This window comes from Schistocerca serialis, chromosome 2, assembly GCF_023864345.2.
Source record: "Schistocerca serialis cubense isolate TAMUIC-IGC-003099 chromosome 2, iqSchSeri2.2, whole genome shotgun sequence".
NCBI classification, from domain to species: Eukaryota; Metazoa; Arthropoda; class Insecta; order Orthoptera; family Acrididae; genus Schistocerca; species Schistocerca serialis.
Genome location: NC_064639.1, coordinates 1,143,212,002 through 1,143,235,581, shown reverse-complemented (window position 1 = coordinate 1,143,235,581; position 23,580 = coordinate 1,143,212,002). Strand labels below are relative to the sequence as shown.

The 23,580-nt window shown below is 42.9% G+C and overlaps 1 protein-coding gene across 4 annotated transcripts in view; it reads right to left on the bottom strand.

Annotated features, from left to right (window-relative positions):
* Window positions 1-23,580, bottom strand: part of LOC126458605 (E3 ubiquitin-protein ligase RBBP6) — a 387,537-nt gene that overhangs the window by 258,663 nt on the left and 105,294 nt on the right. For 3 of the 4 annotated variants that reach the window (XM_050095761.1, XM_050095763.1, XM_050095764.1), the window contains exons 5-6: window positions 19,147-19,200; window positions 8,767-8,855 (exon numbers count right to left, since the gene is read on the bottom strand). In XM_050095761.1, the coding sequence (XP_049951718.1) occupies window positions 8,767-8,855; window positions 19,147-19,200 (143 nt within the window). The remainder of the gene's footprint in view (window positions 1-8,766; window positions 8,856-19,146; window positions 19,201-23,580) is intronic. The other variant, XM_050095762.1, reaches the window with a different exon arrangement.

The following is a 23,580-nucleotide window of genomic DNA, read 5'->3' as shown; positions in this document are numbered from 1 at the left end:
AGCGAGGTGAGTGCGTGCAAGGGGATAGCACACTGAGATACTTGTGGGGCGAGACACGCCTCCTTGGCTGCGAGATCTGCCCTTTCATTCCCAGCAATGCCGACATGCCCCGGAACCCAGCAGAAAGCTACAACCTTCCCCAGTCGCTGTAGTCGGAGGAGGGCATCCTGGATGGTCTGGACAATTTTGTCTGCCGGATACAAATGTTGCAATGAGTGAAGGACACTGAGTGAATCGGAACAGAAAAGAAATTTAGGAGAGGAAGAATGTCTCATGTGCTCCAGTGCCCGCAAGATCGCAAACAATTCTGCATCAAAGACAGTAAAAGTCTGAGGCAGTCGGACCTTGAGGACACGATATGGAAAAACAACTGAGCAACCAACAGAATCCCCTTGTTTCGACCCATCCGTAAAAACAGCTACATAGTCGTGGTGCTCAGATAAAATGGCAGAAAATGCTGCATTAAAAACGGTGGCAGGAGTGCAATCTCTCTTGTACTGCAATAAATCTAAAATCACTCTGGGCCTCTTCAGTAACCAGGGTGGCAGGCGGTTAAAACCTTGGATTTGGGGTTGTACAGACTCCACACCGAGGGACTCTAGTACACGTTGCACACGGATCCCAAATGGCAACGTAGCCCGGGGACGACGGGAAAAAAGGCGGTCCAGAGGTGGGTGGGCAACAAGATGGTGAGCAGGCGATCTGGGAGCTGCAAGAAACTTACAAGCCTGGCGCACCAGCAGGAGCTGTCGGCGGATGGTAAGTGGCGGTTCGCCAGACTCAGCACAGAGGCTGGGTACGGGACTGGTCCGATAAGCACCCGTGGCCAGTCGGATCCCAGCATGGTGAACAGCGTCAAGGATCCGCAAATAAGATGGCCTCACTGACCCATATACTGTGCACCCATAGTCCAGCCGTGAACGCACAAAAGCTCCATAAAACTGTAGGAGACGCGCCCTGTCCGCACCCCAAGACCTGTGGCTGAGGCACTTGAGGATGTTCAGTGCCTTTAGCGTTCTGGCTTTCAAGTCACGTAGGTGTGGCAGCCATGACAACCTGGAGTCAAAAATTAGGCCCAGAAACCGCACTGTGTCTCTAAAATGTAGGACAGTATCCCCCATATGCAAGGCAGGCAAAGTAAAAAGATGACGAGAACGATTAAAATGAACACAAACACACTTTTCGGCAGAAAATCGAAAACCCGTCTTTGCAGCCCACTCCTCTAACCACCGCACTGTTAGCTGCAACTGACGGCTCACGGTTGCAACACTGGAGGAGGAACAGAAAACAGCAAAGTCGGCGACAAATAAGGAGCACTGTACTGGACTCCTCACTGTAGACATTATACTTTTGATGGCTATGGCAAAGAGGGTAACGCTTAAAACACTGCCCTGGGGGACACCATTCTCTTGCTCAAAGCGATCAGACAGTGTGTTACCAACGCGGGTCCGAAAAAACCGCTGAGACAGGAAAGACTGAATGAAAATCGGGAGGCGGCCACGAAAGCCCCATTGATGCATTTGTGCAAGAATACAGTGTCTCCATGTAGTATCATATGCCTTACTGATATCAAAGAAGATACCGATACAGTGATGCTGACGGAGAAAAGCCTGCTGAATAGCCGCCTCTAGGAGGGTCAGGTTGTCAACCGTGGACCGAAATTTTCGGAATCCACATTGAAAGCGGCTAAGGAGCTGTCTGGTCTCTAACAGCCAGACCAGACGCCGGTTAACCATCCGTTCCAGGGTCTTTCCGACACAGCTTGTCAAGGCGATACTACGATAACTACCGGGACATGTGCGGTCCTTTCCTGGTTTGAGGAGAGGGATGAGAATTGCCTCCCTCCACGAGGTGGGGAACACTCCTGTCTGCCATACGAGATTAAAACATTCGAGGAGGATTTCCTTTGACGCCGCTGGCAGATGTCGAAGCATGGAGTACCGGATGCGGTCGTAACCTGGTGCAGTGTCAGAAGTCTCAGTACCTGCCGATTCAAGTTCCCACATGGAAAAGGGGAATTGTAGGCCTCAGAACTGTTCGACCGAAAGTCCAAGGTCGCTCTTTTGACAGTCGCACGGTAGCGACGAAACGCTGGATCCTGATTTGCAGTGGCAGTACTTTGTGCAAAATGCTCTGCCAGCGTCTGAGCAATGGCTCTGGGTGTCGTTTGGAGGCATCCCTGGTTCAGGACAGCAGCTATTGGTAAACGGCTATGTTTACCGGAAATCCTCAGGATGGCTTCCCATACTCTTGTGGAACAAGTGGAACGGCTGATGGAGTCCAGGAACTCCTGCCATGACCTTTCCTTGCTCTCTTTAATGACTCGGCGTGCCCTGGCTCTAGCGATTTGAAAGGCAGTAAGATTGACCGCTGTTGGGCGGCATTTAAATCGGCGAAGAGCCGCACACCTGTCCCAGATGGCTGAACGGCACTCTTCTGTCCACCAAGGCACAAGGCGCCGCTTAAGAGTGCCAGAAGACTGTGGTATGGGCAGGTCAGCAGCATGATGGACCACAAGCGTGATGTGATCCACCCATTCCTGTACGTTATTGTGGCGGTCAAAGACAGCCAACCGAGTGAACAGTGGCCAGTTAGCCCTGCCAATCATCCACGATGGTGGCCGCTGCTCCAGCGATACACCATCCAGGAGATGAATGCGGATAGGGAAGTGATCGCTGGAATGAAGGTCGTCAATGACCACCCAGTGAACAGAGTCGGTGAGGGCTGGAGAGCAGAAAGATAGGTCAATGGCTGAGAATGACCCTGTAGCAGTAGAGAAATGAGTCGGAGTACCTGTGTTGAGGATGCACAACACTTGAGATGTTAGGAGGCTCTCCAAAATTCGACCTCGAGCGCAAAGAGAAGTGGAGCCCCACAGGACATGATGGGCATTGAAGTCTCCCAGGAGGAGAAATGGGCGAGGGAGTTGGTCGATAAGATCTGTGAGAGCGTCTAAGGTCATTGCATCCAGAGGTGGTAAATAAAGGGAGCAAACGGTAAGCCTCCGAGGTGAATGAATTTCAACTGCAACTACTTGCAGGTCAGTATCCAGGGGGAGAGCAGAGGAGTGGTGGTCATTATTGACAAACACAGCGACTCCGCCTTTGGCCCTTTCTCCAGTCAGGTCATCTTTGCGATATGACGTATAGCCCCTTAGTACAGGAGCATCAGATGGTTTTAAATGTGTTTCCTGTAAACACAAGCACAGGGGGTGTTGCCGTGCTAGGAGGTTCAATTCCTCCACATGTGCCCAGAATCCATTCATGTTCCTACCTTGTATAATGGGAGCCATCTATCAGGGTGGTAGTACCTTCATTCTCACTTTCTGTTGGGGAGGAGTGCCAACAACAGGTGGAGGCTCAGTTTTGGGGCGAGATGATTGCCCCAGTCTGACATCAACCTCCATCGCCTCAGAAGAGGAGTCGAGAGATACGTCAGGGAGAATGACATCCCCATCAGGAGACTGTGTAACTGCAGTCTCCTTTAGTGGGCGAGTCTTCACCTTTGTCTTTGGCTTCGATGTTCTGGCCTGAGGTGGCATTGGAGCCAAAACCTCAGAAGCAGTAGGGGGTGTAGCAGCGCTGGGCAGTGCACAAGACTGGACCCGGGAAGGGGCAGGAAGTTCCATGATGTCAGCTACCACAGCCTGGTCAGAAGGCCGGGGGGAGGCAGCAGGCTTCACAGGAACGGCAGCAGCACACGTACATTGACAAGCGCAGGTGCTAGTGCTGACAGTAGCAGGCTCTGTTTGTGTAGCGGCATCGGTTTTCAAGACTGGTTGTTTGAGAACGGAAGAAAAGGAAGCAGCGAACGTGGGCGGCTGCATGGACTTGTAGATTTTCTTCGCCTCACCATACGGGATGCGTTTTGTAGTTTTTAGTTCCTGGACCTTCCGTTCCTCAAGGAAAACTCTGCATTCCCTACTCCACACAGGGTGATCCCCAGAGCAGTTGACACACTTGGGAGGAGAGGAGCAACCAATTCCCTCATGGGCGGCTTTACCACAATTCTCGCAAGTGGCTTCCCCTCTACAGCCGAGAGTAGTGTGTCCAAAGTGTTGGCATTTAAAACACCGCATGGGGTTGGGGAAATAAGGCCGTACACTGAGACGTAGGAAACCTGCCTTCACATGCTCTGGCAATTTGGTGGTGTTAAATGTAAGGATAAATGAGTCAGTCTTTATGAGAGCACCATCCACCTGTTTCATAATGTGTTGCACGTCGACAATTCCTTCCCGGGACCATTCAGCCTTCAGTTCGTCTTGGGGAATGTCAACGAGATCTCTGCAAGTCACAACACCCTTGCTGTAGTTCAAGGTGTTGTGAAATTCAGTCTCTATCGCAAACTCCCCAAGAAATTGTGCCTTCTGAAGGTTCTGGACTTGCTGGAAGCTAGATGTTTCAACCAACAAGGTGCCATTTCGCAAGCGCTTTACAGATTTTAATGTGCCAGCAATACCTTCTAAGCCCTTCTGTATATAAAATGGCGAAACTTTTTCAAAACTCCCATCTTTTCTTTTAATTATGAAAAACACATCCTGCGAAGCAGGATGCGTTCTGTTACTACTACCTGAATCAGGAGGACTGGCTACACGAGCCCTCTTGTTGGATTGGGTGTTAGAACCCACCAGCGGTCCACCCTTTCCGCTGGCAGGAGAAGAATAAAAGTTCGAGGGTTCCATCTCGGTCCCACGAGCAGCTAGGGAACTAGAAGTCCACCTAGACAGAGCCCCGCATGCCTAGGTAAGCATTATACAACTGGGGCGCGGCAGGTGCCCCAGAGGTTGCCCGCTTGCGACTGTTCCACCCCAACAGCCATGCATCTTATAGGCGCACAGCACACCGTAAGATTGAGGGTTTTTTATAGAGGTTTACCTTCCTCGCAATCCAGGCGGTCAAGCCAAGATTACCATTCCCCGCAGCACACAACATTCCACCGCCGCGCCATGCGGTGGTCGCTGAAGCATGTCCGGGGGTTACGGTGACAGGAGACTGGCGGCGCTGACCAGTCCCCAGCTCAGGACCCCGGGGTCGCCAAGCCCGTACTCAGCAAATGAATGCTGAGCCCCTGGGGGGATCATTTTTAAGCCAAACAGCTTTTTATAAGGTGACAAACTGGTGTCACTGTTTTCAATGTACAGTAATTTAACTGTGACACAGAAAATGATAACTATATGTTGAAAATAGTGACCAAATGAAAAAGTGCAAACTTTCAACCAGTTTTTCACCTGAGAGAAAGCTGTTTGGCTTAAAAACAATGAATCTGACACTGAACTGACACCCACTGTAGACGCCTTGTTACTAAGGCAAAATGAGTCTGAGTGCACAAGATAAATGAAAAACTTAATTTGCAACATGCAAAGGGTAGTTTGCTTTTGAACTACTGTAATTTAGTCTCATTTGCTTTCATAAAATAATATTTGTTATATAAATAACTGAACCAAGTATATGCCTATAACAAAGAAAAACTATGCTTATTTATTTTGATTATAGGAAGGAAAATAAACAAACAATCAGGTTGCACCTATGAAATTGGTTCATATAAGTTTAGTGTCGCGCATAGTTTCACTTACCTTGGATCAGCAATAAACTGTACACACAATGTTCATCTCTGGGATCCTAAAACAAGTACGTCTGCCAACAAGTATTACCATGGCCTCAGAAGGCATCTGAAATCTAAGTTGCTGTTCAGGAAAACTTAAGTTATGATGTATAAAGTAGTGGTGAGGCTGGTGCTAACATATGGTGCAGAAATCTAGACATTAATGGAATTTGATGAAAAGCAACTGGGCACACTTAAAAGTAAATCTTGAGACAAATTCTTGGACCAGTGAAGAAAACTGACTGGCTGCAAGAGGAAATTAAATTATGAATTATATAATGTACATGATGAACCAGACACTGTCAGTGACACTGAAAGGCTGGAATGGGCAGGATGTGTACTGAGAGCTAATGACAGAATGATTAAGAAGATATTCATTGCAGCACCTTAGGAACAGGGGGATTGGAGGACCAAAGCTAAGGTGGAGGAAGATGTCAGAAAGGACACAAGGAAAACTGGAATTCACAGCTGGAGGGGTCTGACACTAAACAGGAAAGAATGGAATACACTTCTATGGAGCGCCAAAGCTCAAAAAGGGGCAATGTCTCACTGATGACATCTAATATCCTTTTAACAAATTGTCAAACTATTTGTTCCAAGTGCCCCCTAGCAGCTAAGGGCTTCATAATAATAGGCCAGTAGTAGCTCTTCAACCACATAAAACTGTAGTCGTATCAAACAAGTCCCCATTTACAACAATTTCTCAAAGTCACATGTGTTATATTAGAGATGGTTATCTTATGAATAAAGTCAGGTTTCATTACAACTAGCAAAGTTAACCATGTAACAAGGTGTTCCACTTTCATATATTTTAAGAATTTCTTTGCAGAGTTTCAAATAAATGCACCGCCTGTTGCTCCGTCCAGGACTGTGGCATCCAGATGTACTACCTAACAGCACAAGAAGATCATCCAAGAAGAGAAATTTTCATTACTGCGAGCCAGAAAGGAAGAATGTTAAATTGCTATAAATGTTGTGAGTAAAATCCCAGAATTTCTCATTTATTAACAACAATGGAGCATATATGATACTAGGAATGAAATCTAGTGAGGACCAGAAACAAATAGCAGGTAAATATTACGTTTAGGGCAATACAGTATACCAAGTATTAACGTTTCACCCAGTTCATGACACTTTTTTGGTGGTCCATGATAGCTGCTTTTTCATTATCACACTTGCAAATTTCCCTCCTACACTTAATGAAACAATGTTAATGGAGAGAGAAAATAAAATGTGTAATTGAGATATAGGGTGTTGGAAAGGTGTGGGCTTTCAAGAAATGTTTACAAACATTACACAATATCCTTTCTTGACATCTGAGCACACTAGTTATGAACTCGTAGAAGTTATTAAAGATTAGAACAATTTGCACTACTGTTGTTCTGTCTCCTAACAATAACACACAATGTGTAGTGTCATTTATAGTTGCATTATCGGACAAAAACAGGAGGAAATCTACATTATTTTTTTTTTTTTTTATCGCCTGAAAAGTGTAAAACGGAGATTTCATTGTATACATCTCGATATCAGCTAGACATCGACACTGACAGCAGATTTATTGATGCATGGAATTGTCAGTGCTAGTGAGATTATTAGTGCTTCCCAACATGAAATAATTTGAGTGAACATCCCTAGTCAGTCATATACTGTAGTCACTTGCTTTTATGGGCTAACTACCTCAGTGTCAAAATGCTTCTGGGAAAACTTTAGGAATTCACTAGTAAAATTCTGAAAACTGCTATGGCAACATCAGCTACAGAATGAGAGAGAGAGTACTGCCCAGAACACTTCACTTCACTTCAGACAAGTACAAGCCAAATAAGTTTGCAACAGAAGAGAGACCTTCCACCCTGGTTCAACAGTCATATTAGGAGACCAGTGCAAGAAGAGTTCAAAGAATTTGAAAGCTACATCTTTATCAACTAAATTGGTGAGGAAAAAAAAAAAAAAAGAGAGAGAGAGAGAGAGAGAGAGAGAGAGAGAGAGAGAGAGAGAAGAAGAAGAAGAACGAGAGAGGGGGGGGTGATGCCAACAGAGAGGTGTACAGTGTACACTGCGTACATGTTGTAAAGCGGCTTGTAGAATGTTAAAGAAGATGTAAGCGAAGTTCCTTGCAAGCTAATGTGGTCTTTCACAATGATGTGTACTGTAAGCATTAACAGGACCACAGGTTGTTCTACACTGTGGTGAAACACACACTGGTCTGCCATCACTAGTTCCTTCACCACAGAACAGTTTTCTTCAAGACATATAGAAGGATACTATAGTAATCAACTTGGGAGATCAAAGAATTTTATTTTATCACAAAACTTGGGTGTTGTCTATCTAAAGCAAGGTCCACAGTCAGTCAAGAAGGATCATAACTAAAACTCCTCTCTCTCTCTCTCTCTCTCTCTCTCTCTCTCTCTCTCTCTCTCTCCCCCTCTCCCCCCCCCTCCCCCTCCCATCGCCCATCTGGATCCTCAATTTGGTCCATTTTTTAAAGGACTTGTTAGTGCCAGTACACTACACGAATCCATGAATCATCAGGCGACACCCAATAGCAATTGCTTAAGAGCAAGTATGCGGAGAACACATCTGGATCACCACTCCCCCCCCCCCCCCCCCCCCCAAAAAAAAAAAAAAAAAAAAAAAAAACCACACACACACAAAATTACAAACTGTGAAGTAGTAACGCAAACTGCTGTACAGGAGACAGGAAATCATGCAGTTAAACAAATAACAGAACTGTAAACAGGAACAAAGACACAACTGAATGCTGTACCCAAGAAGACGTAACAAAGAAGACGGGCATAAAGTGAAAGGATGAGGATGTTTTAGGAAGATAAGAAGAACAAGAAAGCCAGTTGTATGTATGGTTCCATGTGCTCCTTAGAGGCTGAAGCAACATATACTTTCACTAGTTTCTATGTTTACGTATTCAGAGGAAGTAAATAAATGTCCACTGACACGGATATACGGAGATGCATGTTTGTTGAAGACAAATATGTAGCAGTGTTCTTGTTACAAGACAGACTATCTTGACCATATTTTATGCAAGCACAAATAAAAGCTTCAAATCGATAGTGAATAAGAAGAAACTACACATACAAAATATTTGTTAAAAAAAGTAGAGTGAACACTTTCTCCCCCACTACAGTCTACAGAGCAGGATCGTTGACATACTTTGATGGGTTGTAGTCCTGTGTTGACTGTGTCATCATTGCCTGGATTTTGTCTTCTTCACTAGCATCCAAGCTTGATAGATCAACAGCCTGAAACACAAGAAAACAGTTTTGCAAGTGACAAAAGCAGTAACAATTATATATCAACAAATTTAACCATTCAATATATTAATAATAAATGAAAAGCACCAGTTATAATGTTTTTCTACCAAGAACCGACGGAAGATTGTTAATATCATTCAATATATTTTACGACAAATTTAAATTGCCCTCCTCCTCCTCCTCCTCTACTGTTTCTTGACCTCAAAAAGAATCCTCCGCCTCCTATTCCTCTCTTGTTTCTTGACCTCAAAAAGAACATGGATGGAAGAAATACTTAGGCATGCAGATCTTCTGCAGTTTCCTACTGCATATTACCTGACTTACTAACAATAGAAACAACAGCTCTGCACATCTTAAAAAAGCACTGAAAGTTACGTTATGTGAATAACTTTCCTCATACCATTAAACAGTTGAACTTACTACCCTCTTACACGATGTTCGGTAAAGTAACAGATGCACAGGAATACTCTACCACCAGCAAAACATTTTTTGACATATTCATCGTTCTATCAACAGAAAGGTCAAACCGAAGTCAGGAGGAAGAAACTGGGTATGGACCCGTTTAAGAACAACACATCCTGACTTTTGCCCAAAGGGCTCACTAAAAATACAAATCATAACGTTATACTTTGACAATGGGAATGCACTTTTTCATCTACATTTTACCTACCTGCTACTACAGACCAAAATGTATAAATCTTACTATCACAGTTCTCAAAACAATCGAAGACAACAGTCTGTAGTGGAGTCCCATGATTTCATCCCTTGAGACCCAGAACTACAGCTGCAAACCAAATGTATGTAAAATGAAAGACAAATACGTGTAATATGAAATACAAGCCCCTGACTAAAAGTCACACTGTCTGCCCAATCACTGCAGCAATTGCTTCTCTTTTTATGAAATGCAGCCCAATAGCTAAGTGATGTTCTAGGTTTGGAGTTAATGGGGTGGGAAAGGTTGCGTTCAGTAGTGGCTAGGCCACAGCATTAGCGATGTTAGTGTAGGAGGTGGCACTGACGGTTGTGAGCAGGGCTTAGGGCATCCACATCAAACCCACCAACAAGCAACAGTACCTCCATTATGACAGCTGCCACCCATTCCACATCAAATGGTCCCTTCCTTACAGCCTAGGTCTTCATGGCAAACGAATCAGCTCCAGTCCGGAATCCCTGAACCATTACACCAACAACCTGAAAACAGCTTTCGCATCCAGCAACTACCCTCCCGACCTGGTACAGAAGCAAATAACCAGAGCCGCCACTTCCTCATCCCCTCAAACCCAGAACCTCCCACAGAAGAACCCCAAAAGTGCCCCATTTGTGATAGGATACTTTCCGGGACTGGATCAGACTCTCAATGTGGCTCTCCAGCAGGGATACGACTTCCTCAAATCCTGCCCTGAAATGAGATCCATACTTCATGAAATCCTCCCCACTCAACCAAGAGTGTCTTTCCGCCGTCCACCTAACCTTCATAACATCTTAGTTCATCCCTATGAAACCCCCAAACCACTTTCCCTACCCTCTGGCTCCTACCCTTGTAACCGCCCCCGGTGAAAAACCTGTCCCATGCACCCTCCCACCACCACTTACTCCAGTCCTGTAACCCGGAAGGTGTACACAATCAAAGGCAGAGCCACGTGTGAAAGCACCCACGTGATTTACCAACTGACCTGCCTACACTGTGAAGCTTTCTATGTGGGAATGACCAGCAACAAACTGTCCATTCGCATGAATGGACACAGGCAGACAGTGTTTGTTGGTAATGAGGATCACCCTGTGGCTAAACATGCCTTGGTGCACGGCCAGCACATCTTGGCACAGTGTTACACCGTCCGGGTTATCTGGATACTTCCCACTAACACCAACCTGTCAGAACTCCGGAGATGGTAACTTGCCCTTCAGTATATCCTCTCTTCTCGTTATCCGCCAGGCCTCAACCTCCGCTAATTTCAAGTTGCCGCCGCTCATACCTCACCTGTCTTTCAATAACATCTTTGCCTCTGTACTTCCGCCTCGACTGACATCTCTGCCCAAACTCTTTGCCTTTACAAATGTCTGCTTGTGTCTGTGTGTGTGCGGATGGATGTGTGTGTGTGTGTGTGTGTGTGTGTGTGTGTGTGTGTGTGTGTGTGTGTGCGTGCGTGCGTGCGTGCGCGCGCGCGAGTGTATACCTGCCCTTTTTTCCCCCTAAGGTAAGTCTTTCCGCTCCCGGGATTGGAATTCTCCCTTAAAACCCACATCCTTTCGTCTTTCCCTCTACTTCCCTCTTTCCTGATGAAGCAAATGTTGGTTGCGAAAGCTTGAATTTTGTGTGTATGTTTGTGTGTCTATCAACCTGCCAGCGCTTTCGTAGGATAAAGGCAATAGACTAAAGTTGCTGGTACACAAAGGCCTTGTTCCTACTGAACACTACCTTACCCAGTGCCGCTGACTCCAAATCTACAACTGCCTCTTTATCACAGTGACCAACTATATCCTTGCCCTTAAATACTTCTCCTTTGAAGGTGTCACATACAAACAAATACATAGTGCAGCAATGGGTACCTGCATGGCTCCATTCTGCATCAATGTATTCATGGGCCATATAGATGAATCCACCGTAACCAGCCATAATCCCAAACTGGATTCAGAGTCATTGATGACTTTTCATGAATATGATTGAGGGTGAAGACACCCAACCCACATCCCTCCAGAACCTCAACAACTTCTCTCTCATCCACTTCACTGGGTCCTCCTCATCCCAATGAGCCACGTTCTTTCACAGACAGAGAACTCCACTTCAATGATTGCTACATCAGAACCTACATCCATACCATATCTACAAACTACCGATAATACATTCTACTCCAACACCTGCCACCCACTCCACAACAAGAAGTCCTTACCATGCAGCCTAGCGACCTGTGATCATCACAATCTCTAGTGATGAGCAGTCCCTCTCCAAATGCTAAGGATCTAAATGAGGCCTTCCCAGTCCAGGATTTCCCCTACCATTTTGCCCAGAAACAGATATTGCCGTGGTGACCAGTACAATGAGCACCAACAGCTAGCCACCCAGTGTTATTCCAGTCCACATGAGGCAGGAATTCGAACTGGCCAGCATACTAGCAGGTAAACAGAGGGTGGCACCAGTGTCCTGACCTGCAGCAGCTCCAAGGCACAGTTTTGCTGTATGTCCCACACTTGAAAAGTTTTAGACTTAACACCAGTATTACAAACTTCATTCATACAGACGTCAAAAGGATTTTCAACATTTGACTGTTACTTTTTGGAACTTAATTTATTTGAGGAATCACTCAGTCAAGAAAGTTTCTTTGATTTCCTTGTTCTTCAGAAGTTAGTTATTAAGTTAATACCAAATGTGTGCAGTTATTTCATGTTGCAAATAAAACTGTTGAATGGTATATCTGGTGAAAGTGTCATGTGAAGGAAAGAAAAGGCAGTATCAGTTGGAGACGAGGTTTAAAAGAACAAATTTTCATTCCCAGCATGTTGTTCCAGGTAGCCATTACAGACTTCTATGATTTCTCCAATATGGCCACAGCCAACAATCTGATGGATCTGACACATCCAGTGCTCATACTACTACAACAAATGCAACAAACTGCTGCTAGAACAACTGAGAGCGCTCACCACATAAGGACAACAGGAGTGGGTTGACACAACCATGTGCATCCGACTGACATCATGATTTCCAGTGTTTAAACAGAAGGCCTGCTATATGGCTTGGATGGAGCAACACTTCATCAACCACCCAATCGAAGGTGACATGCAGCAATGTACATTATTACTTGCCAATGCCAGTCCTCTTATTTATCAGCTGATATGACAGTTGCACCCTGAATCAGAGCTGCACTCCCTATTGCATGTTATGCTTAAAGTTAGCCTAACAGAAAATTTTGATTTCTAAGTCCATGTGGCCACAGCCCCACACAATTTTTTTAGCCGCCGCTAGGTAACATCAGAATCTTATAGGGAAATGATGGCACCACTTTAAGGTTTATCATGAGAGTGTCGTTTCCAATGTGCCAACGAACAATGGAAACAGTCATATGCGTCCTCATGCTGTTTCTTTTCAAAGGCCCTAAGCCAGCATTTAGGGGAAACAAAAGAGACTGAGTGGTAAATGAATATGTCAGGAACAAAATTGGAGTAGAAAAGCTGAATGAGAGAACTGAGAAGAATAGTTTAAGATGGTTTGGACACGTATAGGGAATGGAAGATGGAAAATCACTGAAACAAATGATGGAGGCCAAGTCTGAGAGCAAGAGGGAGACCTAGAGCAAGATGGATTGACTCAACAGGGTGTATACATGGACAAGCATTTTTTTCTGCTTAAAAATACACTTTTTCCCAGGTGAAAATACACCTTTACCGTGTTAAGTATCAGAACTGTAAAATTAAAATGCATAACTCGGCTTAAAGTACACATTCGTAAGTCCATATTAACAAAGAAATAAGCCCCAACCTGATATTGTGTTTTTCATTTGGTTTTCGGAATGCAAATGTTCTTGGAGTACCAGTACTGTATTATCTCATGGTTGGTTCTTTATTATGGCATAATGCCATATGTGCCAAAAGATGATAATGTGCACTTGAAATTCAGCAAAAAGTTGAAAATAGCCAATAGTGCTGAATGAAGCACTTCGTTTCAAATAAACTGATTGTCTCTGCAGAGAAGATTAATAAAAGCCAATTCTTTTTTTAGCAAATCAACAAGAATGACTTCATTGCTCTGCAAGGCGATTACTGCTCAATTGCCAAAAACATGGAAATAAAATAAATTCAAGAAACAAACTAATAACATATTTTAGCCTTCTTTAATTATGTGAATGTATTTTAATTCACTTGATACCTCCCAGTCACAGAAAACCTTTTTATTTTTATTTGGTGAGAGAGATGTAAATGAAGAGGAAACAGTAAAATCGCTAAACATAATAAAATGTGGATCACACAGAGATTACCCCCTCCCCCCTATAATTCAGACTGCTCTGCGAATTTGCGAATCTGACAGCTTGGGCATGCCAAAAAAACATTTCTGGGTAGCATCTGGCATCTTGTTGCTACTGCTGATACAGCTAACAGCCACATTTCAAGTAGCCAGAGGCAGGAAAAGGTACTGCTCCTACACAACTCAACTGCGCATGCGCATGAGTCCGCTGGCTACTGCTCAAACGAACCTAATATTTAAAAAATTACAAAAATTTAAAGAAAACTAAAACACTGAAAAATTCCCGGAATTCCAAAAGTTCCTGGTTTTCTCCTGGACAAAAAAATTCCCCGGTTTTTCCTGGATTTTCTGGTTGTCCCAGGGCATATGCACCCTGCTCAATAAAAATCAGTTTAATAAGAAGGAATCTGGACTGGAACAAAACAGTTGCATAAGAAGAATGCTGAAAAGACGGGGGCGGGGGGGGGGGGGGGGCAGTGGAGAAGTGCCATAAATATCTCCCAGCCTGGTGCTGGATAAAGAAGAAATGAAAACAACAATGAGCCTGTGAAAATAACTGATTTTCAAAGTCACTGAATAATTTCACTGCTGCGTTATTGACTTGCATCCATTCTGGGAATATCAAATTGACTCTCACACATTCAGACAGTATTTATCTGCAAAGGTTTTCTAAAAAGAAGTGCCTTCAAATTTTTATGTGAAAACTCTTCAAGCTTTTTTTTAAAATAAAACTAACATTATTAACATTCTAAATCTTTATTCTTCATGTCTACATATTTATTTCTCAACATAGTCACCCTGGCGATGAACACATTTCTCCCAACGAGAGACCAGTTTGTTGATAATGTCACTGTAGAATGTTTTGACTTTGCTGATAGGGCCTCAACCTCATCCCTGCTTGTACCGCTTCATCACTATCAAAGTGAAGTCCTAGAAGATTTTGGAAACAGGTGTAAATTGGATGAGGCCAAGTGGGGATTGTATCGAGAGTGATCGATGACTGTGAACCTATCGCATCGTATTGTTTTAGAAGTTACAGCAATTTGTGGTCTGGCATTGTCACACTGAAGGAGAAGGTGCTCCAGGTATGGACAAACTCTTCAAATTCGAAACATAGTTACTTTACACACTACCATGTTATATGCTTCAATTCAAAGCCCTCTAACAGCAGATGGCTGTAAATATACTGGCCTGAATAATAAAGATGTAGAATGTGAATAACGTTTGTTTTATTTAAGAAGCCTGAAGAGTTTTCACATACAAAATTCAGAGGCATTACTTTTCAGGATGCTCTTGTTTACTGTGAGCATAGTGTCAGAATGATACAAATTACATTCCACAAGTCAGCTTAGCTTCAATGACCTTATGGAATCCAACCATACTGTTCCATTCCTGTATCTTAGTCAAAATCACATCTCTCACCATTAATGGTAACTTTGTTTAAAGGTTCTGTTTTTATTTCACTTCTTAAAACAACTAGGGTATCTTGCATTCTACTGACATCTCATTACTGATCCAAGTGCATTACAGACAAGAGCTTTTCTTTTACGGTATTATTATCAGTCACATTACCAATCATTACGATGTGGGAAGTACAGAAACACATCACAGGAAACGGCATTACACTAGCTTTCCAGTACTTGCACTTTTTTTAAACTAATCTATTAGCAAAGTTGTGAACTGTCTTTTGTGAAACTGCCACAGCTAATAACCTACTACTTAATGAAAGGAACTTTACACTAATTATTCAACAATATTTTCAACCAGAATGATAAATGCTCCAATCCTAGCACAAAAAGAGGTGACTAGGGATGTAAAAGAAGGGAACTAGCTTCTCAACAACTTACCTGGCAGCTTCAACGACATTTAAATCAAAACTTTTTTAGATATTTGCACTTTCAATCCACCATCAGAAATTTTATGCCCCACCCAGAAAGGCCTCCTTAGCTGTTACACGTGTGCTCTTCAGCCACATGATGCTATGTACTGTTTACCACAGGATCAGAGGACTTTGAATTATAAATTGCAAGATGCAGATGTGTCAACACCTTGCAGCTAAGAGAGCTCACTGCACTGGTGAAGTACGATTAACTCTTAAGAAAGTGCGAATAAGTCAAGATATTTTTGATTTAAATACGAGGGTTGGAACTTAAATAGTGGCAACTATTTATTCACAACCGATACAAAAGTGTTACATGTCTGCATCTGTTACAGTCCACCAAACTAGTCCCCAGCTTTGTGTAGAACCCGTTGCCAGTGATGTGGAAGGCGTAGTATACGGTTAGCTGAGCCTGGCCTATTGATAGTGCGAATGGAGCGGTCTACTGCCTGTCTAATCTCTGGAGCAGTTCTGAAGCGAATGCCACGAAGTGGTTCTTCATCTTCGGAATCAAATCAAAGTCACAAGGACTTAAGTCCAGAGAGTATGGTGGATAGTACAGTACTTCCCAGTCCCATCGACCAAACAGAGCAGCCACAGCTTGCGGTGTATGCGTCCACGCATTGTTGTGCAAAATGATGGGTGGGTTGTGCAGAAAATGTGGCTGCTTCTTTTGCAAAGCTGGTCACAGGTGATGCTCCAAAAACTAACAGTAATGCCAAGCACTGACGGTCCGCCATGGAGGACCGTAATGCATTAGGATAACACCATCACCGTCATACACAATAATCACCACAACTTTCACCATACTGGGGCTCTGACACACTTTCGACTTTCGCAGTGACCCATACTGACGCCATTCGTTGGATTGGCATTTCAGTTTTGGCTCGTACGATGTGGCCCATCTCTCATTCAGTGTTACGATATGGCATAAGAAAGCTTCTCCTTCGCGCTCATAGCACTCCAAGTGCATCTGAGCAGCATCATAATGCATCCATTTCTGCATTTCCATCAAGCCATGCGGAACCCATCGTGATGCAATTTTTCGCATGCCCAGGCATATGCGCTAATCCGGTTTCGTGGGCGAGTCCACAAATAGTATGCGGCGACAGCATGCACTACTTCTTCAGAGACGCTAGGACGACCTGCCCGATGCATGTCTGCCACAGTTTGCCGACCTTTGTTGAAGGCTTTTACCCAACGTGCCGCCGTTCTGTATGGCAATGCCAATTCCCTGCACACCTCTTGAAGACCTTGATGACACTGTCGTACTGTACGACTGGCACATTCAATCTTGATCCAACTCCTTTGTTCCTGTTTAAAAAACAATGACACTGTTACATTAGACCGCCCGCTGACAAGTGACTGTGAAATTCCCTTGACTGTGTGCATGCTGGTGACATGGGACGGGTGAGTCCATTTGCTCGGAGGTAAGGTAGGTATGTCAACGATGTGTGCTATTAGAAACAAGAGTAGATTCCATTGCATAGTGTCTCCACAGCAGTGTTGCCACTATTTAAGTTCCAACCGAAGTATCTTTGAAGATGGCAGGTGAGTTGGAAAGATAATTCCCTTCTTTTACATCTCTAGCTTTGCCCAGAATATATTTGCCTTTTTTGTGCTTCGAGAGGGGTGTATTTCATTCTAGTTCCTTTTACTCTATAATAATTTTGACATTAGACTGCCATAGCATGGCAACTGATGCAAATATTTGTTGACTTGGACAACAACTGATCAGGGTTTCTTATTGTCTTTTGAACAATGCTGCTTACATCACAGGACTGAATCAAGCTATGACGACCCTTAATTACATGAAGTTGTCAATCATCTTATAAAATTTGAACCGATTAATACAAGCTTGAAACACAGAAATGGAACATGAAAAAAAATGACAAAAATGTATTTTTTCATGTAAAATTCAAATGAAGCTAAATTTTTTAAAGCAAGTTTTCAATTTTAGTTTAAGAATTCATTTTTTATTTATCTGAGTCATTAAACTATTTCCGTGCATTCAGTTCACACAAGAACAAGTTCTATGTGCTACTTTTAGCTCAACATTAAATCTTCATGTCTCAACAACAGATAAAGATTAATGGATAAAAAAAAATTGTTTAGACTTTACTCACTTATCTACTTTCATGCAAACTCTGAACTCATTGGTAAGAGTTAAAAGCATAGAAGCGGTCCTCTAAAAGCCTCCCAGAAATACTTGCTCTTTTTGCACGAACAATCCAAATGACGCAAGATTTTTTTAAATGTTAACACTAACCTTAGATACACCATACTTCAAATTTGAACCACAGTCTGGAGTTATTTAAGGGTGACTGTTTTTGCATGTAAAATCCAAACTGTGCATGTACAAATTATGCCATTAGCTGAGCATTAATTTCAGTGCAACTGAAATCTTTTGCAACAGGAATTAACTCATTTGCACAATTTGCCAGGGGGCCAGCTCCAGTTCATCTTGAAAACTTACATAATATACAGTAACACAGCTAAATACAGATGTTCGAATAGTTATACAAGTGGCCACTGGTCCGGGCTAAACCAAAAACTTTTTACCAAGGTTCCTAGCTCGAACACAAAAAACACCAAAACTGCCACCCTTCCCACCCTCAAAACTGTGGTTCAACGCGTAACCTTTTCATTCACATTTGTAACAGCACTTCCATGCTGTAATGATACTCTTTCAATTTTTATCAAGTGTAAAAGTGTTCTGATTCTATCTGAGTATTAATTTCCTACACCATCCACAAACTTCACAATTTTCAAAGCCCTTGGTGCTTTTAATGGCGCTATGTAGTGGCCTGAACCTTACTTAAAACCATCATTTGTGACTCTGCTCTCTCTTCCCTTGCTATTAGTATCAAGTTCCACAGACATGATGTGAACATCAGAACACGGACATCTGGAAACAATTTCTCAGTTATATATTTACCTGGTTGTTCCAAGTTGTGTATCCAGTTACCTTACATAAAGCAGTCACATGCAGTCATATCACAACTACAGAATAAAATTTTCACTCTGCAGCGGAGTGTACGCTGATATGAAACTTCCTGGCAGATTAAAACTGTGTGCCGGACCGGCACAAAGATCCCGAGTTCGAGTCTCGGTCCGGCACACAGTTTTAATCTGCCAGGAAGTTTCATATCACAACTCAACTTCTGTCTTCTTTTCTGTTATCTAAATCCATATTGAACTGCTGTTGTTCTTAGAGGCTCCCTGTTGACCATCTCATCTTGAGCAATAAAAGGAAAATATTGTGTGTCTTAACTTGTGACCAACATACTTGAAGAATCGTTCCAAGTACCCACTCGAACTGGCACCATCAAGTTTAAACAATAGGAATATTGCAATGCTGCCAGAACAATTCTAAAAATGCTTAAATACAAGACAACAGGGAACAGAAAGAGAGAAAAAGGACTTGTACTATTTTAACAAATTACCTTTGCTAGCTTGCTCACACCTGGATCTTGTCCATCTGTCAAGGGCTCGATCTGCTGGAAGAAAGAACAATACATTACTAACATCCTAAAGCAGTTACCTAAAATAAGATGTTTGGTAAGTTCTTAAAAAACTGGATGTAGTGACAGTGTACAGAGCAAACATGTATTCAATATAAGATGTGGCTGTTAGGGAGGGATACAAAAAACTGAATATGGACTCCTAGGAATAACACACTGGACACCATAGTTGGGTCACATGAAATTACTGAATGTAATGTCTCCGTGTAATTGGATGTCTGATGAGGCTATATTAAATGCTGTGTAATCTGTGTATCATTGTGAGTGTGAAGATAAAAGTAAAGAACAAAAACGCAAAATATGTTAAGTACACAGAGGGTCACAGAAATTAAAGCACTTCAACGACAACAATGTTTACAGTGCCATTCCACAATGTACAAGGTTTAGGTTATAGAGAATTCCCACCTGCATAGTTCAGAGAAATGTTGTGCTTTTGGGTGTTCCCCTAGGTCATTGATGCCATATAAATGCAATTCATAACGCTGAGAAATCTGGGACATGACACAATGGGTTGAAATATAGAAAACAATATGAGCTTTTAATTTAATTATTAAAATTCATATGTCAGTGCCTTACCCATCCTTAGAGCAAGGCATCAAATATGAAAATTCCTCCAATGAGAAGTGCTCAAACTAGATAATTGCACAGTCAAGTGTCAATACAGCAGAATGAGCCTAATGATGTTAATCAGAAGGCCCATTAAAAAAAATAGGAAGCATATTGAAGATGTAACAGAACTACTAAGTACGAGTTTATAAAATTAGAAATTCTATTTCCTTGCACTAAATGGTACTGGCAACGTGTTTCAACAAAATGCTTATTTCAGGACGTGTAAGAAACAAATACCAGTTGGAAACAGGCAATGTCATGGGGAAAGTAAGAGGGACAAACAAGAAACAACAACCCCCAACTGTAAGAGACTACTAGAAAAGATATATGCTATCTACAACATCAAGTCACATCAGCTGCAATAATCCAAGGTCAAGACTACTGGAAAAATAAGAATCACCACCCAAGCTGTATTCCAAAATTGACTAAATCAGATTATTCATTGATGAAACAGTTGCACTGTTGTTGACATCAACTGTGCAACAATAACAACAACAACAATAATAATAAAAAATGTGCAATAATCAATCAGGAATTCATTATTATTTTTCTTGGTAATCAGGATGGGTGGTGGTTGTTCTGGTCTTCAGTCGCGAGACAGGTTTGATGCAGATCTCCATGCTACTCTATCCTGTGCAAGCTTCTTCATCTCCCAGTACTTACTGCACCCTACATCCTTCTGAATCTGCTTAGTGTATTCATCTCTTGGTCTCCCTCTACAATTTTTACCCTCCACGCTGCCCTCCAATACTAAATTGGTGATCCCTTGATGCCTCAGAATGTGTCCTACCAACTGATCCCTTCTTCTAGTCAAGTTGTGCCACAAACTCCTCTTCTCCCCAATTCTATTCAATACCTCCTCATTAGTTATGTGATCTACCCATATAATCTTCAGCATTCTTCTGTAGCACCACATTTCGAAAGCTTCTATTCTTTTCTTGTCCAAACTGTTTATCGTCCATGTTTCACCTCCATACATGGCTACACTCCATACAAGTACTTTCAGAAACGACTTCCTGACACTTAAATCTATACTCGATGTTAACAAATTTCTCATCTTCAGAAACGCTTTCCTTGCCATTGCCAGTCAACATTTTATATCCTCTCTACTTCGACCATCTTCAGTTATTTTGCTCCCCAAATAGCAAAACTCCTTTACTACTTTAAGTGTCTCATTTCCTAATCTAATTCCCTCAGCATCACCCGACTTAATTCGACTACATTCCATTATCCTTGTTTTCCTTTTGTTGATGTTCATCTTATATCCTCCTTTCAAGGCACTGTCCATTCCATTCAACTGCTCTTCCAAGTCCTTTGCTGTCTCTGACAGAATTACAATGTCATCGGCGAACCTCAAAGTTTTTATTTCTTCTCCATGGATTTTAATACCAACTCTGAATTTTTCTTTTGTTGCCTTTACTGCTTGCTCAATATACATGGGTATTGGGCATTAAGAGGTTCACAAGAGACGTCTAGACAAAGAGCAGCAAACAAGCACTTAGTAAAGAAATAATCACTTGGTTTTCAAAGACATTTCTTGGAGTTACAGCCGGCCGCTGTGGCCGAGCAGTTCTAGGCACTTCAGTCCGTAACTGCGCTGCTGCTACAGTCACAGGTTCGAATCCCGCCTCAGGCATGGATGTGGGTGATGTCCTAAGTTTAGTTAGGTTTAAGTAGTTCCAAGTCTAGGGGACTGATGAACTTAGATGTTAAGTCCCATAGTGCTGAGAGCCATTTGAACCATCTTGGAGTCAACTAACACACACACACACACACACACACACACACACACACACAAGACCGCTTGGGGAAGGGAGAAACAGTGGTTGGTGAGGGCAGTAAATAATCTGGATGGGGAAGGTGTGAATTGGGTTGATGAGGTTGTAAGGAGGGGGTTAAAGAAACTGTAAGAAGAGGTGCAGACAATGACACAAGATAAAAGAAGAGGTGCAGACAATGACACAAGATAAAAGAAGTGGTGCAGACAATGACACAAGATAAAAGGAAGCAGTTAAAGTGAGCCAGGGGGCAACAGATTAGCAGTGGTTCAGGTAAGGGGCACTGTGAGAATGTGGGATACGCTGCAGAGAGAATTGCCACCCACGCAGTTTAGAGAAACTCATGCTGCAAGACTATCTAAAAGGTATATATAGTGAAGCAGCTGTAAACTCATTCATGTTGTGGCACGCAGCATGTTCAGTACCTGGATAGTTAAGGTCTCAGTTGGCCAGCTTGACGGTGGCCACTGATGCGAGTTGACAGTTAGTCACCTACAATGCACACACACAATTCTGCACAGTAAATGCAGTTAAGCAGAAGTATAACATGGCTGCTTTAAATGTCGCCCTGCCTTTTATTGGGTAGGGAATGATTGAGGTAGGAGGCGGTGGGTGGGTGTATGGGGCACGTCTTGCGCACAGGTCATCCAGAAGGGAGTGACAAATTGGATGCAGGGTTGAAACAGGGATGCATAAGGACATTCTGCAGAATTGATGACTGGCGGAACATTAATTTAGGTGATGTAGGAAGTATTTTTGGTAAGATATCCCTCAGATTAGGGCATGCTGAGATGTAGCCAAAGCCCTAGTGAAGGATATGGTTGAACTTTTCAAGGCAAGGGTGGTACTGGATGGTCAGAAGAGTGCTAGTCAGTGGCTGGATAATAAGTTGACTGGTGTGAGAGGAGGAGATGGCACAGGAGATATGTTTATGGATATGATGGATATAATACTCTCTGAAAATAAATTCTGCAGTAAGTCACGACTTTTTGACATGGCATGGGTGACAGCTGCCAAAGTGGAGGTACTTTTGGTAGTTGGTGTATTTTATATGGACAGACATTTTTATGAAAACATCTGAGTGACGGATACTGACATCTACAACGGTGCTCACTGAGTTGAATAGGATAAAGTGAAGTGGGTTTGGGAGTAGGTGTCGAGGGTATGGAAGTAAGAACAAATGTTGTCACTGGCCTGAGTCCAGATTATGAAAACGTGTCTGAACATTAAAGATTCCTCCACATGGCCCACAAATTAACACAGGATGATGCCAAGTGAGCACCCATGGATTTGTTTGTGGATATGGCCTTCAAAAGTAAAATAATTGTGGGTCAGGATGAGGTGGACAGGAGGATTAGGAAAGAAGAGGTGGGTTTGGTATCAGGATGACTCTGGCAAGCCTGTGATCTCCCATCCAACATCCACAACAATGCTCACTTCTTCCACCACATTTTTCATAATTCCTGTTCCGTTACCACCACACTCCTTGTTGGTCACTGCGGATGCGACATCCTTCTACACCAACATCTTTGAACTACACAGCTGGGAATTATCTCATCAGCATATCCTTGTGTTCTCGTAATCCCCTCCTCTCTCTCTCTCTCTCTCTCTCTCTCTCTCTCTCACAAACACACACACACACACACACACACACACACACCACTGCTTTTATGCTCCTGGAATTAACTTTTTCCCATTATTTACGACAATTTTTAATGCTACCGTCAAATTTCCTAGGTCCGCAATGTTAATTTGCACCCGATTTTGCATCAGCATACTTATAATTTTCCCATGATTTATGCTTCATAAAAATATGTTTGTGGAGAAAAAACTGACATAAGATGGTGCTGGAATGATGCTGGCCAAAAGTAGTGTTTACAAACATTATGTGGTTAAGTTTCTAGACACCAGGACACTCTGCTCTGCAGATTTGGAATGGTAAATATGCGCCCATGATCTAGGGGGTAGC